Source organism: Kryptolebias marmoratus, linkage group LG15 (genome assembly GCF_001649575.2).
Source record: "Kryptolebias marmoratus isolate JLee-2015 linkage group LG15, ASM164957v2, whole genome shotgun sequence".
Lineage (NCBI taxonomy): Eukaryota > Metazoa > Chordata > Actinopteri > Cyprinodontiformes > Rivulidae > Kryptolebias > Kryptolebias marmoratus.
The window spans coordinates 28,454,054-28,477,033 of record NC_051444.1 but is presented as its reverse complement, the minus strand read 5'-3'; the positions used below and the strand labels follow the sequence as shown (position 1 = coordinate 28,477,033).

The following is a 22,980-nucleotide window of genomic DNA, read 5'->3' as shown; positions in this document are numbered from 1 at the left end:
CTTTACATCCATAAGGGGGTCATTTACATTGCTTACAATACCTATCAGTTGTGTATTCAGGATTCACCTGTCTGACATCTGTGTCCAGTGGCCTGAAACAGGCTACAGTCACATGACCCCGATCGAATGCACTGTCCACCATTCAGACAGGGATACTCGCATGTCTCCCCTGAGAGAAAAGTTAAAATAATTACAGAGCTGATAATAAAACTGGAAACCATTAAAAGAGTGTATTTAACCTGTTACAATCATTTAGACCTGCAAATAGTATAATAGGTTAAAACAAAAAGAGTTCAATATGTGCACTTTTACTGTAGCAAATTCATTTAAGTGTCTGCAGGTTAAAACATTAAGGAAAAGCTGTCGCCTGTCAGCTCCTCCCTCATCAAAAAGAACCCAAGTGGGCCTCAGAAGCATAAATATATGATCTGGTCACTGAACGCACCACAGCCACCCAATGATGGCCCCTCAGGTTGAGTTAACACCATCTGCTCAGCAGGCTTTTTGCCAGTTAGTCATGTTGCAAACAAGTAGAGGTATGGTAAAAAAAAAAAAGACAGTCGAGAGCAGTCTGGACTGATAAACCAGACAAAAGCTATTTTCCTTCTCTTCATTGAAATCTAATACTGCATTTGTACAATGAAAAGCTTTCACAAAAAGAGATGTTTTAGGATGATATTTGACAGTTTCTAGAAAATAATTTGTGGATGATTCCATAAAAAGACATCTTTAAAGGAGAAACACTAAATTTTATTTTAGTTATCAAAAGAGCTTCACAGTTTGAAGGGTATTTCACTATGTCTAAGATGTTAGTTGCAAGGCATGGGTAAACTTTTATGCTCCAAAAAATAAATGTTAAATATTGGATTAAAAACTTATTTACCCATTTCAGTTTTCTCAACACAAATGTGTAGAGTTTAGGTTTGTTAAGCTGAGCTCATTAGATAAAACTAAACTCAATGTAATTACGTTGCGCAAAAGTAATAGATTTTACATGGCTATTTTTAGTGTACTTTGTACAACTAATCTGTGTTAAATTTGTATGCTGGCATGCCTTTCTGGTATTTTTTCTAAAACTGCCTTGATGCTTCTTTAACAATTTTTGTCAAAGGTTTAATGTGATAGCAATTATGCCCATTTGAAATGGAGCTAAAATACTATACTGGGCTATTCTGGGCAAAAAACAATTTAAAAAGTGGGCGGTAGGGGGGCATCTTTTCATCTTTCATTTAGCTTTTATGAACCTTGGTAAACTCACCTGGAATTCGACTTCTCAGTGACTTCAGGGCTTCCTTCGCCTGCCTGGTCAGCAGTGAAACATTAACTGGATGCTCCTCTCGTGAAAAGGCTCCACTGACTGAGTTTCCCAATGTTGTTGAACCAGATGTTGATTGCTCCGATGATAATGAGCTGTTCAGTGACTGATCTGTGGTCACCAACTTTGGCAGGGATTGGTTGTTAGATGCTGAGCTGTGTGATATCTGGTGTAAGGTCACTGAGTTAGTCACTGATTGATCAGCTGCTATCAATGTGGCTGGTGACTGGTTAGAAAATGTAGTTGTGGGTGAAGATTGGCTTGAAAGTTTTGAGGCAGTTGTTGGTTGGCTCAGTGATGTTTGGCTGGATGATAATTGGCTTGAATTTGAAGATCTTTCTGTTGAATATACAGTTTCTGTGGTTCTTAGTGATTGTCCAGATTTTGTACTGCTGGTAGATTGGCTAGTTGTTGCCTTTTTTGGTGCTAATTTTTTGGCTGGTTCTTTGGTAGGAGGTGTTTGATTTGGTGTTGAGGAACTACCTGTTGACTTTTTGGCTGACTCTGCACTCTTTTTTGATTGGCTGAGGAGTTTTGTTTTTTTTCCAGGTTGAATTGACGCCACTGTATTGGATTGGCTGACTGGTTTTGAGGTTGTTGATGCTGAGTTTCTGTGTAATTGTTTAGAATCTTTTGTCTTGGTTGGTGCTTCCTGAGATGAAGTTGTACTTTTTGAAAATGTGTATTTCATCGTGGTGGTTTGAGATTGGATAGATGGTGTTTTAATTAAAAATGATTTGCTGGTTTGCATTAATTTACCTGGTGGCGTGCTAGTTAATGTTGTGGTGGTTGATGTTTGTTCTGTTGGTGTTGTGCTGTTAAATGTAGTTTGTGTTTTGATGACCACCTCTTTGCTGGCTGAAGTAATGGCAGCTGACCATTGGCTTGATGCGTCTGTGGTAGTTGCTGATTTGCTGGGTTGCACTGTTCTGCCTGGTAATTGACTGGTTGATCCTGTAGTGATGGATGGTTGGCTAAAAGTTGTTTTCTTGTTTGGAAATTGGCTTGGTGGTGTTACATTGATAGGTGTTTGGTTAGCTGCTTTTTTACTCCATGGTACTTGGCTACTTTCTGTGATGCCAGATCTTTGGCTAGCTGATGCAACAGTTGTCGATGTTTGGGTGGAGATCATTTGGGTAGTTGACAACTGGATAGATGATTCTGTGGTAGTTGCTGTTATGCTGGTTTGCAGTGTTCTGCCTGGTGATGGATTGGTTGATCCTGTGGTGGTTGGTGGTTGGCTAAACGATGTTCTCTTGTTTGGAGATTGGCTTGGTCGTGTTATGTCACTGAGTGCTTGATTGCCTGTTTGTTTCTTGTGTGGTAGTTGGCTACTTTTTGTGATGACAGATGGTTGGCTAGCTGATGCAACAGTAGTTACTGATTGGTCAGAAATCAATTGGATGGTTGACAATTGGCCAGATGGTTCTTTAGTAGTTGCTGTTGTTCTGGTTTGCAGTGTCCTGCCTAGTGATGAAGCGGTTGTTCCTGGGGTAGCTGGTGGTTGGCTGAATAATGTTATCTTTTTTGGTGATTGACTGGAAGGCGTTATGTTGCTGGGTGTATGACTATTTGTGGTTTTCCTGAGTGGTAGCTGGTTATTTTTTGTGATGTCATAGGTTTGGCTAGCAGTTGCAACAGTAGTTGTTGGCTGAATGGAAATGACTTTGGTGGATGACATTTGGTCATATGATTCTGTGGTTGTTGCTAGTTGACTTGCTTGTGTTGTGCTCCTTGATTGGCTGACTGATGATGTGGTTGCCCTCTGTTGGTTGGAGTGCATTGGGCTGGTTTCCAGTTGGCTGGGGTTTACAGTCTCATTTGATGATTTACTTGACACATTGCTTGGAGAAATATTGGGTTTTGTCGTGGGGTTTGATAATTTAATGGTTTGTCTCATGCTGTCTGTTGATTGGTGGGTTGAGGCTTCAGTTTTTGGTGATTGGATGGATGATTCTGTGTTAGTTGGAGCTTGGTCCAATTGGGCAGTTTCAGGTGATGACTGACTTGCTAGAGCAACACTGCTTGGTGAAATATTAGTATCTGTTGTGATGCTTGATGATTTGCTGATTTGTCTCGTGATACCTGATGACTGGCTGGTTGATGCTACAGTTGTTTGTGATTGAATGGTTGATTCTATGCTAGTTTGGGATTGGTTTAACTGTGCAGTCTCAGTTAATAGCTGATTGGATGGGGTTGTTTGGCTGGGTGTTGGTGATTGACTGGACAAAACTGGGTTAGTTTGGGATTGGCTTGATTGTGCAGTCCCAGATAATGATTGACTAGCTGGAATTGTGCTGCCTGCTGATGTGTATAGTACTTTTTGACTTGCAGGTATTGTTCTTGATGATGTTTGACTTGATTCCCCAGTGACAGCAGATGACTTGTCAAAGCTGAGTGTCCATGAGAAGTTTTGTGCCCTCTCTTCTATCTTGATGGGTGTCACATTAGACACAACGGTCCTGCTGACCAATGATCGACTGGAGGCAGAAGTGTTTTTTTCAAAAGCAGCAGCTGTGGTTTGGAGGTCCTTCAGGGAGAGAAATCAAATCATGTATTTCATGCAATAGTTGTAACCATTCAATTATAATCAGATGTATAATGTTTCAAAGCTTTCTACATCCATTTTCTTAACCATCTTAATCAAGGTCACGGAGAGCTAGTGCCTATCCTCAGTGGTCATTAAGCAAGAGGCAAGGTACACCCTGGACAGATCAAAAGTCGATCCTGTAGTGATGGACGGTTGCCTATATTATAAAAGTCCTAGTTTATAATGTAGGACCTTTTATAATTCTTTGTTGAGGCAAAAATTGCTCCCAGATTTAAATTGCTTGTTGCCAGTTAGAATGGGAAGTATGGAACTACTCCATGGAGAAAAAAAAGCCTCAGAAGTACAAGTCTTAACGGGATAGTTCAGATGTTTTGAAGTGGGCATCTGTAAAAAAGTTATGATCAATTAATATCGTACATAATTTAGATGGCTTTCTGAACAGCCTCAGTTTGGAGTAAAATAGTTTGAATTCTAACCATACTGAGGACCTAACAGCTAGTGAGGATCTGTAATCAGTGAGGACCAAAATAGTGCCAACATAAAACAACTCCAATCTCAAAAATCTCACAGTGGTTCAGAGAAGCTCTACAAACCTCTATAAACCACCTAGCAGATGCTGCCTTTATTTGTGATTGCAAATAACCATAGAACTCCACATAAATACCCATGCAATAAAATACTGATAGCAGTGTAAAGCTTTATAAAATAGCTTTGCATGGACCAAATTGTTTTAAGACAGCAGTTCACTTTGGTTTTTACTCCCCTCTGACTACCTGTTAGCTCATAGAGCCACTCAAAAGTAAACTTTGTTTTCCCAGACTGAGGTCATTCAAAAAACTATTTACGACAAGTAAGATATCATTTGTTCAAAACATTTTTACACAACCGCACTTCAAAAGATTTGAACTACTGCTTTAATTAATGATCCGATATGACAGCATTTTCAATCCAGTTAGCAACCTCACTCTCTGCAGTGACCATTAAGTGTTTTCTCCTTATGGGTGCTTATGATTAAAAATCATAATCATGGGTTGATTTTGAGTAGTGAATAATTCTTTTCAATTATTTTGATTCAGACAGTTAACAAAACTTCAAATGGGAGGATTTGATTTTAAAATGCTGTCGTAAAAATTAACTTCTAAAATACAGACGAAGTGGAATGTTTTGGCATTAAAATGATCAAAGTACAGCGTTCAAGTATTGAGCAATAATGCAGTAAATTTGATTGGAAAATATTCCTTTTTAACTGGCATTCATAATATGTCAGACCACCTTGTTCCAGCACTTTGAGCCTCCCTGGATATCCGAGCTCTGGAAAAAAAAGGCTTTCATCTCAAAGAGCATGAACAAAGCAGATGGCAAAGGGTAAGTGCAGAGGGGAAACAAGGAAAGCGTGACCACGAATTATTAATCACTGATCAGTAGCCGAGGTGTGTAAAAAGAGCAGGTCAAACACATGATATGAGTACCGTTATAAAGCCACTGTGTGCTCAGAGATCTCACATCAGGTAAACGAGCTTTGCGTCCTTTTGACCTATGACCTGTTGCAACTAATTGCTTTGTTCGTTTATGAGCTCCCATAGTTTGGAGCGAATTCTCAGGCTTCTTTCCACCAAAGGGAAGCCAGACAAAAGGGTGACCGTATTCAGGCAGATAGCGGCTTGGCCGGAGGAAGAGCGAGAAAAAAGAGCAGCTACTGAATATTCCTGCTGGGACTCCCCTCACATGTCTGCTGCCCATGAACAAATGTCACTGTGGAATAGCTTTGACAACACCATGTAACAATTAACACTTTCAATTTAAATATTCTTACAGGTCATCTACATACTTAGCATAACATCATGTGATATTTTACATGTATTTGGTTTAACTAAAAAGGCTACTTAGACTAAACTATTTTGAATATTTACAGTAAAAACACCTTTCAACATTTAAAATCTGTTTTAAAAATCTTCAAATCATCTTGAACAATATGTGTGTTAGAATTTTACTTGGCCTCTACTAGCTTCTTTGGGTGCAATACATATTTTAATACATTTCTACAGCATCCCTGAGCATTAGCTTTTATTTTTCATGTCCTGTGGATGTGAGTGTTTATGATTTCTTGGTGATCTGTTTGCCGCTTCAAGCAGCTCCATCAGCATCAATGATCAATGCAGCTGCCTACCTGCCCTCCCTGGGAAGCGGTGTCCCATTTCTGCTGCTTTATCCTGCTGCTCCCGCTGCTGGGACAGAGAGAACAAGGAGATGTTTGTTCCTGCTGCTGCTTTTTTATTCTGCCCCCACCGGCCCCGACACCACAAACCCACCACCAAACCAGAGGCCGCCCGGTCCATCAAATAAACAAGAAACAAACAAACTGCAGTGGTTATGTGTGATCATAAGGTTTATAAATGTGCTTGTTTTGTCAAAGAAATTAATAAATTAGGGGATCATAAAATAGTGAAAAAGTCATTTGACATACTGTATCTCAGCTCCAAATTACTTAGTTTCTAGGTTCATGTTTTTATGTGATATAAAAATATTTTTAAAAAACAACATTGCATTTCAGAATTTTAAAAAAGGGTTTTAAACTCACAATTTCAGCCATCGCTTTTAAAATTATTCAGGATGTTAGACTGAATATTTGTGGGACTATGGGGAACAAATTAAATGTGAAAAACAAATATAAAATATTTGCCTTATTTAATTAAAAGCATATTTATATAGGTTAAATTACGTTAAAAAAACATTGCAATAAATGTTTAAATATGGAACCATAACTCACTTATTAAACTCATTCCAGTTTGAAATGTTCCCTCTTGTCACACCCCAGGAAAGATGTGCTGAAATAAATAAAATAAAAACCCATCTGTGATGAACAGATAGAAACAAAAGTAAAAATATAATGAAGGAAAGAAAGAAGGATATTTAAGTCATTTAAATGGCAAGGGAAAAAAGACTGAGATGTCTTGACAACGCATGACAGAGGTCTGGGTGAGATTTAAGAAAATGTAAAGAAGTTTTCATCAGTCTTTGCTTCATTATTTCCTACTTTTAGAAATCACATCCTCCCCCATCTTCCTCCAGCTGCATTAACGGTGGGATCAGAGAGCCGCGCGCACGTGCCCTGCAGCTGCAGGTGACTCACCTTGATAAATTAAGATAAAATACAAAGTTAGGAAGTGAAGCGGCCTTTTCCAACTCCGTCTTAAGTCGGGATCCATCCGTGATCCGCAGTCAGTCCGGTTCGGACAGCATCACCTGGACTCCCGCTGCTCCACGCGCTGCTCCATCCGGCTCATCCGCGAGCGGCAAGAACCGCTGCACCTGCTCATTAGCATAAAATATGCGCGGGTGGGAAGGGGCCAAGGTGGGGGTGGAGGGGGGCTGATGGAGAGGTAGAGACTGTATCTGACCTGTATCATCATCAGAAGACAGAGAGCTGCTGTCTGAAGGGGGGGCTCACTATGGGAGGATTTAGGGGATGAAATTTCATACATATCATCCTATAATTTTCTTCTGCGTAGTTTTATTCAGAAACTTTAGATTTAAAAGAGTTCTCAATTTGTAGGTACACTGAAAGGAGCCACAGCGCCTCCTTGTGATCAGGTAAATGATATCACAATAAAATACAACTTGACGAAAACTGACAGCTGAGTGATTTTGATAGTATTCTGCTTGTTTTTGTTCTAAATAAAACAATGACATGGCATGAAAACTGATCTAAACTTGTTTTTGAGTGTGGTTACGGTAACTGTACTTTATTCACTACTATTTTAAGTCAAAAGTTGAGATGTCTATTAGCGGTTTAAGTATAACTTCATGAACTGCTCAATTTTAGACAGGAAGTTATAATTTTGACATACAATTCATACATTAGCAGAGTCAAAATAAGTATTATATTGACAGCTAGGAATGACTTTATCTTGAAATCTTTCTACTAAAATCTTCATAAATGATATAAATCTGCATCATTTGCAAACAAGTGTATGGAAAGAGTATATTTATGTTTTCCAATTTGGACTTAGTGCTTTTAAAAAGTATTCACTGCATAAAGAAAAGTTGTTGTTTTTTTTGTATAAAAGTAGTCATTTTAAAAGGGTGAATATTTTTGCAGTCACTTACATTATTTATTTTTTAATTGGTATTACTCTGTAGAAGTTTGATTTCACTTTGATAATAAAGAGGGTCTTTTGATGAGTTTTTCTTTTTTGTAAAGAATCCCAGTTTTTATTGACCATGATTGATTTATAACAATAAAAGCATAAAACATCCATTTATGAATACTTTTTATAGGCACCTTATGTACCCTATAGGGTTGAATTTTAGGCTTTGTTGTGTTCTTAGGTTGACACAATTAATTAATTTATGTTCTGTTTTGTTGTTGTTATTATTCTTGTCACTAGAGGGTGTTACTGTGACAGCGTAGGGCAGAAGAGGCTGGGTTAAAGAAAATAACAGAGTAAGGTACAGAAGATACACCACAACATTATATTCTGCAGTGGCATTTTAACGGTTACTGCAATAAAGTTTTAGTGAGTTTTAACTGTCGTCTCCTACTTTCATTAAACCCACCAGAGGAGGAAAGAGTACGAATATAACTTCTTCTTTTTCTTTCACCTGTTCCCTTTTCAGGGGTCACCACAGCGAGTGCCATCCTCCTCCATCTAACTCTGTCCTCTGTCCTCTGTCCTCCATGTCCGCTGTAACTGCATCCAGATATCTCCTCAAGTAAAAGCACAGTTACTTTGCTGAAATTTTACTCAAGTACAAATAAAGTTACTTGAGTAAAAATTTAGATCTTAAAGAAATTCAAGATCTTAAATTAATCGACCCCCCCCCCCTTTTTTTTTTTTTTTTTTCAATTACAAAAAAAAACGTGTCCACAGCTGCTATTTAAAACACAAAGAGAACAAATTGTGATTTCAGTGATTTTAACCTGTTCAACAACAAACATGTTGATCAAACCACAAAGCCGCTGGTAAAAAAAAAAAAAAAACTCTTAAATGGCCTCCCCTGCTCTGGATTTTGATCACAGGTCATCCTTATGGCTACAGTGAGGCAGTTCTTTCTCACAGAAATATAAGAATATTTAAACATGACTTTTAAAACAGTGGAAGGTATGAATCTGCACTATATTGTCAAAAGTAATCACTCGCCTCCCTTCACACGCATATGAACTTGGGTGAGAGCCCATTCTCAATCTATATGGTTTACCATGAAGTTGGCCCACTCTTTGCAGCTATTAGAGCTTCAACTCTTCTGGGAAGGCTTTCCACAGGTTTAGGAGTGTTTATGGGAATTTTTGACCATTCTTCCAGAAGCTCATTTGTGAGGTCAGACACTGATGTTGGACAGAAGGCCTGGCTCACAGAATCTGCTCTAATTCATCCCAAAGGTGTTCTGTCAGGTTAAGGTCAGAACTCTGTTCAGGCCAGTCAAGTTCTTCCACTCCAAACTCGATTATCCATCTCTCTATGGACCTTGCTTTGTCCACTGGTGCTCAGTCATGTTGGAACAGGAATGGGCCATCCCCAAACTGTTCCTACAAATTTGGGAGCATGAACTTGTCCAAAGACTTGCTGCTCCAGAGCAGGTGATCAGTTCAGTTTCAGCTTAAATATATATCATGAAGCCAGAGGAGACTGTCCAGCTTACCTGCGTCATCCAATTGCCTCATCTCCGCCTCAGCCAACCAGCTCCAGGTCTTCACTCCACAGCAGCCAATCATCATTCAGGAACCTTTTTAAAAGGCTCATCATTCACGGATCCACCCGCTTCCCAGCCGTGCTTCAACCTGCCCTCTCCGCATCTTCACCTTCGTCCTCCGGGCTCCTCCATGCTCCGCCGGGTTTCCCTTCTTTCTGGTCTCCACTCCACCACCAGTTTCAGGGCCCCGGGGGGGAGACAGCCCTGATCCTCACCTCGAGCTGTTCATCCAAGCTCGGCAATCCTCGGCACACACGTCTTCTGCCGGGATCCGAGCGCCAAATAACTTCTGTCAAATAAAACTTTTTAACTGCTGTATCTTTTCTGTGTGAGTCTCTCCAGATTGAAACCATAGCTCATACATTTACATTCACATTTTTTTACTTAATAATGGATAGGATTTTAAATCTAACTAAGTACAATACTTGAAATAAAACATACTCAAGTAAAAGTAAAATAACAGAAGGAATGCATCAGGACTTTCACTTTGCTCAGGTGAAACACCAAGAACTGATACAGCTGAGGAGCACCTCAGACCAAAACAGACACTTTTTTTTGCATTTCATAATAGTAATCTTTCTGAAAAAATGCTAATTTTGTAAATGAGGTTGTTTGTTACAGTAACATGGGAGATTCTTAGATTTAGACTGAATATATTTATATTCTGTTCTGTTCTGGTGCTGTTATTGCTTCTTGTCGCTACAGGGGGATGTCATGATAAAGTAGGGCAGAAGAATCTGTGCAAAAGATACAAAAGATACAAGACAACATCATATTCTGTTAGATATCTTGACGGTTACAGTAATAAAATTCAGGAATTTTAACCATTGTCTCCTAATTTAATTACAACCACCACAACACTGTTGAAGCCCATTTTTACCCTTTTAACGGATGCTTTTTGTACTGGTAATTGGGCTGTGGGGCTGCCACTACAGATACAAGACTGATCTCTAAAAAATACAAACTACAACAGCATAAGTGTCCACTGTTGAGCGTACAGGAACAGTGCCTTTGAGGTGACAAGCCTTTGAACCCCTAAGGTACAATTGGGTACTGAGAATGCATGCCATATTTTTTCAATAACAAAATTGAAACAGATTTTAATGTAGAAAGCAGGACGAAGCTTCTCAACCAACAGTTTTTTGTTTCAAGCTGTGGTGGAAGAGCCAAACACTTAAAAAGGATGACTCTCTGACTCTGGAGACAGGCATAAAAAAAAAAAAACTTTTAATTTTTTGTTTGTTTGTTTGTTTGTTTTTGCCGAGTCCATAATTGACCCTCATCTTGCCTATAGCAAGTTTAAATTTTAATTCTTTAGTTTGTTGGTGTTTATTATTATTTACAAAAGATCTTCAGAGGCAGCACATGTGAAGAAAGCTGATTTTTTTCCTATAGTCTAGTGTCACTTTTAATCTAAAAGAAAAATAACACTCTATGTGCATTTTTCTCTGCAATATCTTTATTGACTTTTTCCACCAAATAAAACAACTTAAAGGTTTCTATAATTAGTTGGTTAACTGACAAAGTCATTAAACTAATTTAACTTTTCTGCTTTAAGTTTCTCAACCAAGGATTTGCTTCTCCTTTTAACTTCAAGAGGATGAATTCAACATGAAACAAACGAGACACTCACTGCACATACTGCATGAAATGAAAAGGTTTTTTTTTATTGTCATTAAAACTCTTTCTTCAGTTTCTCCTGTGATGTGGCTTCTCGTCAGACCATGACAGCTGACCTGAGCCCAAAGCCTTGACCCATGAAGACCCGACAGGAATCAGAAACCTCGTGGATCGACTCTTTTAATATCATCGATGTGACCTCGGTGTCAAGGTTTTGCATTTGCATGTGAAAGTGTGGTTTTCTGCAGAGGAAACGCTTCCTGTGTCTGTCAGTCAGTCTGTCTGTTCAGGTAAAAAGGCCTTTGAGTGTCTGAAGCCCTCAGAGACTTTGCCAGGCTTTGTGTGGTCAAACCAGGAGGTGTCTGCTTTCATAAATGGGAACGAGAGCTGTGGAGGAAAGCAGGGGCACACAGGGAAGGAATTCTAAGTGGCAACATAAAAAAGTGAGTGATTACATATTTGTGTATAAGAAAAGTCCTCTAAACCCACACACAGAGCTTTTTCAGTTCTGTGTTTTATGGAAATGAAAAGTGAAGCTTACAAAGAGGTTGTTTCACATCATACATTTACACAAACACAGAAACACAGAAACCTGGAGCCCGCTTTGTGCCCTGCAGACTAATCATTAAAAGGCCCTGTGATAAGAAACTTTCTGCAGGAATGTTGGACATTAATATTGCTGCTTTACTTCTGTTCAGTCTGATTTTTTTCTTCCAATTTAAGACTAAAATCTTTCAAAACGCATGACTGTATCACCTTTCCCTGAGAGTATCATTTTAACCATCATCTACAACCCCAGCTCCAAACAAGTTGGGATAATGTGTAAAATGTAAATAAAAACAGAATACAATGATCTGCTAATCTCATAAACCCCTATTTTATTCAGAGTGGAACACAGCAAACATATCAATAGTTAAAACTAAAAAATGTGACCCCTTTTTAGGAAAAGTCATGAGATCATTTTAAAGTTTATGGCAACCACACATCTCAAAAGGAGCAACAAAAGACTAAAAGGAGGTGGTGCAAATAAGAAACAGCTGGAAGAGAATTTTGCAACTAATTAGGTTAATAAGTAACAGGTCATTAAGAGCGCTAGGTAAAAAAGGGGATTTTAGAGAGGCTGAATCTCTCAGAATTAACAATTGGCAGGGGTCAACCAATTTGTAACACTTTTACAAATCACTGTCTGTAAGCACAGGTCATCATGTGTCCACAAATGCAAAAACGAAGCCTTATGTGAACACTATCCAGCCGACCTCTCTGGACCAAAGCTTGTTTAAAATGAACTGAAGCAAAATGGAAAACTGTTCTGCAGTCAGACGAAACAAAATTTGTAATCCCATTTTGGAGACTACAGATGCTATGTCCTTTGCACTAAAAAGAAAAGGGATCATCCAGGCTGTTATCAGCGCACAGTTTAAAAGCCTGCCTCTCTGATGGTATGGGGGTGTATTAGTGCCTCTAGCATGGGCAGCTTACACATCTGGAAAGACACCATTAATGCAAAAAACTTTATACAGGTTTTAGAACTACATATGCTCTGTAATGGCAGAATTTACTATAGGGTAACACCTGATGTTTATAAGTCCTGATTATGTTATGACTTCTGTTACAAGTCCCATAGGTTCTCACTGAATGAACTTGTTTATAGGAGTGATGTTGAATTTTCTCCTCATGGGAACCAGACTGCCTTGCTTTTCCCTAGCTCCTCCTTCTGGTCCAGTATTTCCATATCTTTAATAAAAGCCCCTGTGTTGACTTGGGGGGCCAGAGCTTTGATTTGGAGCTTCCCTGTTCAGACCTGGGACTCTGATATTGATTGTTGATTGTCTTTAATGCTCTCTATATTTTGTGCACAACATTTGAGTGATTTCATCTAACAGTGGATGGAAATTGATTTTTTGCTGCCACAACAGTTCCTATCCAGCAAAAAGATCCAGCAAAGACAACCCAAGACTGTTGAGCAGCTAGAATCCTCCATCAGACCAGAATGGGACAACATTCCCTCCAAAACCTCCGGCAGCTGCTCTCCTCACTTCCTCAGTGCTTACAGACTGTTGTTAAAAGAAGAGGGGATGCTTCAAAGTGGGAAACATAGCTCAGAACCAACTTTTTTGAGATGTCATAAAAATCAAAATTACTTTTTTTCTCCTCCTAAAAATGGTACAATTTCTGATGTTTACTGTGTTCCATTGTAAATAACATTTGGGTTTATGAGATCTGCAAATCTTTGCATTCTGTTTTTATTTAGATTTTATACAATGCCTCAACCTTTTTTGAACCTTTCCTCACACTGATACTCAGGAGGTGGATAAACAAATACAACTTAGTGGCCGGATGAAATTTTGCAGGAAAAACATGCATCAGTTTTCTTCTGTTAAATATCAGCAGCTTTCTTTCCTGGTCCTCAGAATTGACCATTCAGTGGCAGTGGCTTAGGAGGTAGGGGCTCGTCCTGTAACTGCAGGGTTGCTGGTTCAAGCCCCCGCTCTGTCAGTCTTAGCCATTGTGTCCTTGGGCAAGACTTCACCTGCCTTTCCTACTGGTGGTGTTCAGAGGGTTTGGTGATGCTGGTGTAATAGCAGCCTCACTTCTGTCAGCCTTCCCAAGGGCAGCTGTGGCTACAATGTAGCTTACCACCATCAGTGGATGAATGGGTGAATGATTGTAGTGTGAGGTGCTTTGGGGTCCTTGGACTAGATAAAGCACTCTACAAGTCCATTTACCATGTTCTGTTTCAGGCGTTTCCCAGCTCCAATGCACTGGAATAAAACTTCCTCAAGTTCAGCAGAGGCCTGTTGATGTGTTCAAACAAGCAGAACATGACATGAAAGTCATTTTTAATTATGGCCGAGTTTGAGGTTTTTTTAAATCTGCTGATGTAGCTGAGTTAGGAGTTCATCAAAGACAATAAAATTCAGCCTGAGTGAGTGTCTGGAGTGCTGCTTAGTCATAGAAAGATAAAAATAATCTTTCTAATTGCTCTGAAATCAGTTTGATTGTAGCTTAAAATAAGCACATCCGGAACAAATGTTACAGCTCCGCCCTCTTTATTGCGCTACAAGCCTTTAATACTTTATTTGCTGCTTATTCCAATTCAATTGCCTAAATATTCCACAAGTCTTCTCATTAATTAAAATTAAATCTGACACCTTTAATTACATGAAGCAACCTATCACATCTGGAGGCAAGTTGACTGGTCCTTATTCTTGTGAAAAGATTACAAAAGAAAAAAAAAAAAAAAGAACCTAGCAGCTAAAGCATCTAAAACGCACACTGCCATCTTTTACGACTTATCTTTTATGTGCTTTTGTTATTTATTTGTTCTGTTTACAGCCCACTGACGCATGTATACTATTTTGTTCAGTCCTTTTATTTTAGTCAATGTAAACAATAGAAACTCCTCTCACACCAAAAAGTTAATTCAACAAATTGACAAGACGTCTCTGTAGCACACCAACCAACAGCCAACTGATCATAACCTGATTTATTATTGCAGGCCTTTGTTTTAGGGACTGAACAAAAAAATGTAAAACTTACATGTTTAACTAACTTTAAGCCCATCTGTTCTGATCCTCCGCTTTCATACAAACTGTACAAGAAAATCAACAAACTAAAATCAGGTGCAAAGAAAAACATTCAGTGTGAGAAATTTCTGACGCAGTAGACTAAAACACAGAAAGCAATATCAATGTGAACATTCAAAATTAACCGAGCAAACATCTTGCATTTATGCAGAAATAAAGCTAAAAATAAAACATCAGCTGGTCTGAAATGAAATTATTTCAGGGTGGTTCAGTTTTCAGTTTGGCCAATCAGCTCAAACAGGGAGATTAGTACCAACAATCACGAGCAAGTAAATCTAAGTTTGTTCATGTTATGTTTAAGATTTCCTAATCCTATGTTCTAAAGAGACATTTATGCCTGAAAATAACCAGGTTAAAACAGATAAAGACCAGTGATGTGTTCATGACAAGGCAAGTTCTCATTCAGACAGAAGACGGCGCATCAGAAAGATCTCACTATCTACACATCAAGGTTTTAAAAATGTAGACTTATATACAGAACATTTCCAGAAGTGATCGATCCACATTTAAACAGCTTTTACACAGGTTGCAGATTAAGTTGGCAGGGTCATCAAACTCCATACATAAAAAGATGTCAGGAGTGTTGTCATGTGATTTTCTTTTGAAGAATCAGGAGAGAAATATGACGCTATCATCCAACCAAAACCTATTCTGAGCTCTACATGACCCAAAGATATTAACCATCTTCGTTTTGCCAAAGACTTCCACAGTTTTTACTCATTCTTTAAGCTTAGACTAAATGAAACAGCAGATTAGCAACATTTCAGTATGTGCAGTTTGTGTGTGTGTGTTTGTTTCTGCAATCTTTGGATAGAGTCCTGTCACTCTGCTGCCCTCTGCATGCAGCGTTATCTGGGTCGGTGGTTGGCCAACAGGAAGTCCTTGTCTTTGCAGGTGAGGCAGAGTTTCAGGTTTCTGAGGGAGCCGCCAGCGGTGTAAAACGCCCAGACGCCCATCAGGAACAGGATGATGTAGGTAGGAACCAGGCTGGCAACGTACTCAGGGTTCTGAAAGGTCTGTAAGGAACAGGAAAACCAGAAATCAACATAAAAGATACTTTCTGCTTTTCTTTTAAGGTTCTGATTCTTTCCCAAGTAAACCTACAGCTGAAACAAGATATTTGAAAACACTATAAAAAGACAAACCATTTTTTTACTGTCTGACATTAAACCAGACCAAACCTTTCTTTTTTTAGGTCAGTTAGGAATCCCAACATTATTTCTATTTGTTTGTATTTCAGGTGCAACTTAAAATACATCCACAGGTGTGCATCTAATTAATTCAAATGTTGTCAACTAGGGCTGCAACTAACGATAATTTCAATAATCGATTAATCGGGCGATTATTTTCTCGATTAATCGGTCGTCTTGGAATTCATTCATTCATTCAGTCATTCATTTTGGCCCACATAAAAAAGTTATCTGTATGTAAAGGAGTAGGTTGATGTAAAACTTTTACTACTTCCTTATTTTTAAATAAATCAATATAAACAGAGCTAGTTCTGCTGCTTAACAACTTTAAGACTAAACACAAAACCCTATTCAGCAGATTTTAACCTGCAATGAGTAAAACATGCCCCCCAAAACGGTAATGGAGTAGCAGAAAGAAAGTTTGCAGTGAGGAAGAGGAGCCGTAGCTTCTTCATCATCATACGGAGCAGACAGAGTTTTTTGGGGGGTTTTTTTACGGAGCGGACGGAGCAATGACTTATATTTGGGACAGAGTTTGTTCAGCAAACGCGCTGTGGGTGACGTCACCGTTTCCGCGACAACGTTAGTGACGTATAAATTGCGCGACACATATCGATAATGAATTTTGTTGCCAACGCTTTTAATTATCGAATTTTATCGAATTTTAACGATTTTATCGATTCGTTGTTGCAGCCCTATTGTCAACTAAGCTATAAAAAGCTTCCAAAGCCTTGGCTTCATCATCTGGGTTTCCCCAAATTGTTTAAAGGCAAAGTAATATTGAATTTAAACTGAGTTTAAAGTATGTAATAAAAATGATCTTAAAACTTCTCTCTCCTTATTCAGGCATTTAACAAATAGAAATAATTTTAGGACTCCTAACTGACCTAAAACAGGAAAGGTTTACTTTGATATAATGAAAAACAGTGAGAAATAAATGGTTGTGTCTTTTTATAAAGTGTATGTAAACATCTGGTTTTAACTGGAACTGTGAAACTTAAACTCAAAACACTCCCTTCACAGCCGTGTAAAAGAAAAAATTAATAAATGAATAATTAATAAAAAAAATAAGCTTTTTTTTAATCATCCAAAATAACAAATTTGCAAAGGATCTTTACAAACTGAGTCACGTGTCTTCTATTTGTTGCAAACGTAATTAACTTGGAAAACATTTAACTGATGAGAAAAAAAAAAGAAAAGAAACCGTTTGTATTTAGAACATATCTGACAGACAAAAAACTTTGGTGTCGGGTGTGTAAATATGACCAACGTCACATGGCATAGTTTTTTCAATTATGAACAAAATATGCAGAGTTTGTGTAACCAGAACTTGCATGTTGTGAACTTTGCTTCTGTTGGGTTCAGTAACATTTTCAGCATTCTTATGAACTTAAAGCAGGGGTCTCTAATCCTGGTCCTCGAGGGCCACTATCCTGCAGGTTTTCCTTCTTTCTCTGCCCCAACACACCTGATTTGAATCAATAGGTGATTAACAGGCTTCTGCAGAACATGAAGAGGTGATTTAACCACTAGGCCTCTGTCTCAAACATCTTCTGCTCTGTGTGTTGGAGCAGGGAAACAAGGAAAACATGCAGGATGGTGGCCCTCGAGGACCAGGGTTTGACACCCCTGACTTAGAACAACTCACTCACCAGGCAGGACACGACGAGGTGACTGGTGACAACAGCAGCGAGGGCCCACCAACGCTGTTTCTCACAGGCATCAAAGAAGACGACACCCCAGAACATGTGAAGCAGGATGATGGCCATCGTCATGAAGGCTAAAAGAGGAACGCAAAAGAAAAGGGGAGGAACTGTTATGTGCTAAAGCTGTCCTGTTGAGAAAATAAAGTTGCCGTCACTCTGTAAACCCAAGCTCGTTTTATATGGATCTGACATTATATTAACTGTGACGTCGTCACTTTCTGCTCAAAATAGAATTTATTTAAAAGTAGAGTAAATGCATACAACAATAAATTAGTCTAATTAAAAATACAGAGTAGTTGTAGCAGTTTGTTTTAAGTATCCCCACTGTAATATTTTCCTAAGCTTTACTTTGACTGGAAAATAAATTAAAACAAAAACAGATGAAAAAGATTTGCAAACATCTCTGTTTGACCTTTGCCCTGCTGTGTAGGTCTGTTATTTAGTGACAAATGAAAAGTATGAACCTTCTTGTTTTAAGATAGAGTAGCTTTCTGACTACACAGTGTACTTGAATGCACCAAATGCACGGTAAAATGGGCTCTGGTGCATTTTAGGACTTCAGACTTTATGACGTGCACCAAAGTAGAGCAAGAAGTGGTTCGTTTTTGTTTCAAAGCACTTTAGAGTCACAATTCAGATTTTGTTTTTAGGCGTAAATAACAAAGCCCTTTCAATGTGTGACAAAAAATATCTATGAAAATAAATTGAAATCACAAACGCTGGGTACAAAGTTCAAAGGAAGTGTTTCGCTGCAGAATAAGTGCAGCAAATGAGAGATGATTCTGTGTGGGGAAATATTAGAGAGATCTATGACTTTTACAACAATCCCAATGTTTTCTGACAGGTTTTTTTTTCCCATCATACATATGACAGAAAACATTAACTGTCTCTTAAACTTAGTTGTACTGCCTTTTGTTAAAAATGTATATTAAAGCTTCAGAGTATAAGCCTGCAGCTCTAAAAAAAGAAAATAATCTGTTTTTTAGCAAAGATGTACTGATACAGAACTTTGGCAACAAAGGATTAAAATGAAGCAGTACAAACCTGAGAGCTTACCTACAAACTCCCTACCCAAAAAGTGGTGCAGCAAAAGCACCAGAAACTTCAGTCAAAGCTAAAGCATATGCGAATTGGTACCTGAAGACAGGAAGTAGTGTTGTGAGTCGCCGTGGATCCCCACAGTCCCGGGTCCTACAGAATCAGCCAGGATGTTCACCACAGAGAACGCTCCACTCATGAAGCCAAAACCAAGGCCGGACACTGAGACAAAGAAAAACAAGACGATGTTCAGGCCACAGTTAGATTTGTTTTAGCACTAAAATATGGCCGGTACATAGCCAAAACGGAATCATTATTTGTAGTTATTAGTTATTTAAGTTACACATTTCTGATAATAACTCAAAAGAAAAATTAAGTGTTTTTTAAACTCATAGTAACAAATATTTAAAACCTAAAACTACTACTTTGTTATGTTGTCTCTTATGTGTCAATGCAACACTGGTTCATCCCTTGAGTGTAGAAACCTTTTTGCTTGAATAATTATTGCATACCACCATAAAAGAGGGGTGATAATTATTTAAATTTGTGTGTGTTCGTTTGTCTGTCTGTTTGCAAAATGTTTTGTGAACCAATGAACAGATCACTGGTTGTACATCTACATCTCATTATCTTTTGGAGTCATTGTGATTCAAGATGGCCACCAAAACTAACCAAACTTAGCAAACACAAAAAACGTCTTGAACTGTCAATTTTACAGATATTGAGCTAAAATTTGGTAAGTTAACAGCCAGGAGTGGGCTAATTGTCAGTTCCTGTCTAACTGAATTCTGCGTATTTGAGACCAGCGAACTGGGACCAGTTTATGTTTTGTTTGTTTGTTTTTTAAATCAGAGCCTATTTTTGTTAGTGCAGCTGTAAATAGGTATTCTAGACCGTGAACATTTCCATTGCCCACCTTCACCCTCATCATACCCGTCTCAACATTTAAGGTTTAAAGTACTGGAGTACACTTTTACACTGAAAATAGGCAGATTTGGACCAGTTTTTGAATCATTATTAGTCATCATCAGTCTGGTTTTTAGACCTGGACAATCATAGGAGAGCTCCTGTGCAGGTGTCAAATACAGCTAAAGTGTGCTACAATCACAAACTAAATTGAGACGGGCTCGAGACACCTGCAAAAACTCTGCTATTATTTTTGAAAGAAAATGTGTTGCACAAATTTTGAGCCTCTGTGACTCAAAGAAAGAAATTGAGACGGTTTTGAGACATTTTGGAGACTTCCTTCCTCACAGTGAGATACCGACTAAACAGATTACAAAAAATGTTTGTTTAAAACGTTGACATGCAAGGCAACAGGTGATGTTTTCTTTCAAGGAATGCCAGTTTAGAAGTAATCTTAGTAATCCCTCATAAAGGTAAATGTAAAATCTTATGACAGAATAATTAGAAGACGACTAAACAAGTATGGTTCATTTAGAAAAGTTGCCAATAAAAAGCCTGAATGTAAACAAAGAACTAAACTGAAGAAATAATGTTATCTTGATCAATAAGATCAAGTGGAGATGTTTTACCATATTAAAAATCAACACATTTGCTGAAAACCAAACAACATATCAACAGAAACTCTTCATACTAGCTGTGAAGCACAGTGGTGAAAGACTGATGATTTGGGCTTGCTTTGCAGCCAAAACACCTGGGCTCATAAAACTCCTCAGTATGTAAAACCTGTATGTATGTATGTATGTATGTCTATCTATGTTGTGTAAAATAATAAATAAAATAAAGAATTCAATTGAAAAAGGTTGAGGTTAAAATAAGAAAACAGATGATGTCAGTAACAATTTTTTAAGACTTTCCTTTCCTCGAAAAACATTCTCCATCTTCACAGTTAAAACCTAGAAAATCTGAGATGTAAAAATTAGCAAAATAACACAGATCACTATTTTCAAAATCTCAAGTGCTAGTATTGATTGTGACATCGGACTACGGGGGCTAAATGATGTCCAGCCTTCGGTCTGAATCTGGGAATACAAATGTGAAGTATGGTGATATGATGTGCAGTCTATCTGTACCGTAGGCCAGCTGTCGTATGGATATTGGCATCGTTTCCTCTTGACTTAGAGCAAGGAGGCCTTCATTTGCTTTCCTGCAAGAAAACATGCATTTGAGAATTTTCAATTTCTAGTTTTGCTGTGGGCTGTAAACAGGAATATAGATAAGAAATAAACAGATCAAATGAAAAGTAAAAAACCTAGGACAGACAACTCGGGTTCATAGAAATGTTAGGAACCTATAATGCAGGCTGAAACTGTGATGAATAAATGAAGGCTGAATTTTGTTTTTTTTAAAGATAAAATTTTGTCCACTCTGAGGTAAAATGTTGTGAAAACATTCCCACGAAATGACACCGTCAGTGCAACAGCAAAGACGGTGAAGAGGAAGGCTGAGTGTCAAAACCATCAAAAGCCGTGCAGGCGACTTACTTGAGCAGTTTGTAGTAAGCGAAGCGGAACGTTTCCTGCAGCAGGACTGACAGAACCACGCCAAAGATGAGCAGACCTTTCTGCTGTGACGCACTGTCCTTATTACTGATCTGAACAGAGATGAACCACACCAGGGAGGCCAGGAGCAGGGACACCAACCAGAAAAATGCTCTGAAAAGTGAAAGAATAAATACAAGCTAAGAAACATGTAAAAATAATAATAATAATATTTAAAATCTGAATAAATAGTATCTTATTTGGTTATTTTTATTTCAGTATCTTTGTAAACCCAACAAATACTTTCCGATATTGCGTAACGTCTCGTCTAAAGTTCTGAATTACTTTGTAAAAAACAAAACACACATTTTACAGTGTTTCAATTTATGTGAAAAGTCACAACTCCCATTTTCCCAATCAACTATTTCTCGTGAACTGGAATTTAAAATAGAAAAATCATAAGATCCTGATAACTCAAAATAAGGTGCACACATTGTTTTGTGCAACTTTTTTTCTGTCTGGATGTATAAAATAAAGACAAGCTAAAGAAAAGTTAAGCTTGAATTATGTCAGCATCAAACAGCATAATCAAATAAATGTGCAAACAACAACAATAAACAAAAATAAGTGAGGATGTGTTGACTCAGTTCACAAAAGATAAATTAGTCACAAAAAAGTTGAAGAAAAATTGACATAATTTCTTAAATTCCTAACTCATATTATACGTTTAATTTTGGGGTGTCTAATATTGTACAATATTTTTGTAAAGATTACAACACCCCAAAAAAAAAAACCTTTTAAATCTGCATCATGACGAAACTTGTCCCAATGAAAGGAAACCTGTGAGAAATATGTAGTTCCATGATCGGACACGCCTTCAAACAATGGATCATTAAGACATTTTGTTTTCCAAAAAAAACACGAGATATAACGTGTCCAACGTGTATAAACTACAGCTCAAAATAATCTAACACATAAAAACAAGCAAAACAAAATGTGTAAGGGTTTCAATACAAAGCTAACAGCTGTCATTTCCAGCAGTTACTTTAAGCTAACTAAGAGATAGCTCGAAAATTAGCTTCGGCTGCTAGCATTTCTCTGACACCTGAACGAGCAGCACAGTCTGTGTCACCTTACCGCCGCACAGATAAACCCCACACATCCTGCTAAAACGAAGGTGTTTCTTTTAAAGCCATTTTCTCACCCTGCTATGAGGAAAATGACCCTCAGCGGCTCCCGGGCGATGGTAAACAGGAACAGTGCGATGGCTGGGCCGAAGGCGATAAAAGTGCAACCGAAAAACACCGCTGCCGTCATTTTGGCTTTTCTGGAGGAGACGCCGGCGTTATTGTTCCGTTTCAAAGAAATCTACTGATGTTTGTCTGTTTTGGATGTATTTTTTGACAAACTGCAGCCTGTTCCTATCGATATTTTTCTTTTTCTTCTTCAGCGACCAGCGTATCACAGAGTCTGGGTGACGTCACATGTTCTCACGTGACTTGCGGAGGAAAAAAATCCACAAAAAAAACTTTATTTATAAGGAAAACTGACATGAATGTATTTGAAATCTATTTATTAAAGTTAAAATAAATAAGTGATCTGTTGAGTGAAACATTGTGACCTTTAGTCCAGGAGCCAGTGATGATTTACGAAAATATGGGTCGAAACCAGAACTTAAGGACAACAAAGTGTTAAAATTTATGTCTGCAGAGTAGCTCACTACCACACATACAATGTGTAGTAATACCTTTTAACTGGTAATTTGGCCACTTTATACTTCCTGGTTGGCTTCAAGCAACAACTTCAGAGAATTCAATTCAATTCAATTTTGAATTGAG

At 38.2% G+C, this 22,980-nt stretch overlaps 2 protein-coding genes across 2 annotated transcripts in view; both read right to left on the bottom strand.

Annotated features, from left to right (window-relative positions):
* otog (otogelin) overlaps positions 1-7,125 on the bottom strand; it is a 77,798-nt gene extending 70,673 nt beyond the window's left edge. The window contains exons 1-5 of the mRNA XM_025008189.2: positions 6,997-7,125; positions 6,634-6,691; positions 6,034-6,088; positions 1,259-3,845; positions 68-169 (exon numbers count right to left, since the gene is read on the bottom strand). Of these exons, the coding sequence (XP_024863957.1) occupies positions 68-169; positions 1,259-3,845; positions 6,034-6,088; positions 6,634-6,691; positions 6,997-7,072 (2,878 nt within the window). The 5' untranslated portion in view covers positions 7,073-7,125. The remainder of the gene's footprint in view (positions 1-67; positions 170-1,258; positions 3,846-6,033; positions 6,089-6,633; positions 6,692-6,996) is intronic.
* A 7,085-nt stretch (positions 7,126-14,210) lies between these two features.
* Positions 14,211-22,636, bottom strand: aph1b (APH1B gamma secretase subunit). The gene is made up of 6 exons (XM_017426714.3): positions 22,347-22,636; positions 21,146-21,316; positions 20,735-20,808; positions 18,798-18,920; positions 17,607-17,734; positions 14,211-15,780 (listed from the first exon to the last, which is right to left on the bottom strand). Exons 1-6 carry the CDS (start codon positions 22,457-22,459, stop codon positions 15,613-15,615), a joined length of 777 nt encoding a protein of 258 aa, XP_017282203.1. The 5' UTR covers positions 22,460-22,636; the 3' UTR covers positions 14,211-15,612.
* Between the last annotated feature and the right edge of the window lie 344 nt (positions 22,637-22,980).

Excerpts from the sequence above, each read along its gene's own strand:
- aph1b (XM_017426714.3), bottom strand. The coding sequence starts at position 22,459 with ATGACGGCAGCGGTGTTTTTCGGTTGCACTTTTATCGCCTTCGGCCCA. Across the intron at positions 18,921-20,734 it reads CATACGACAGCTGGCCTACG|TGTCCGGCCTTGGTTTTGGC; the intron begins GTACAGATAGAC and ends TCTTTGTCTCAG. Across the intron at positions 15,781-17,606 it reads ACCTCGTCGTGTCCTGCCTG|ACCTTTCAGAACCCTGAGTA; the intron begins GTGAGTGAGTTG and ends TGTTCCTTACAG.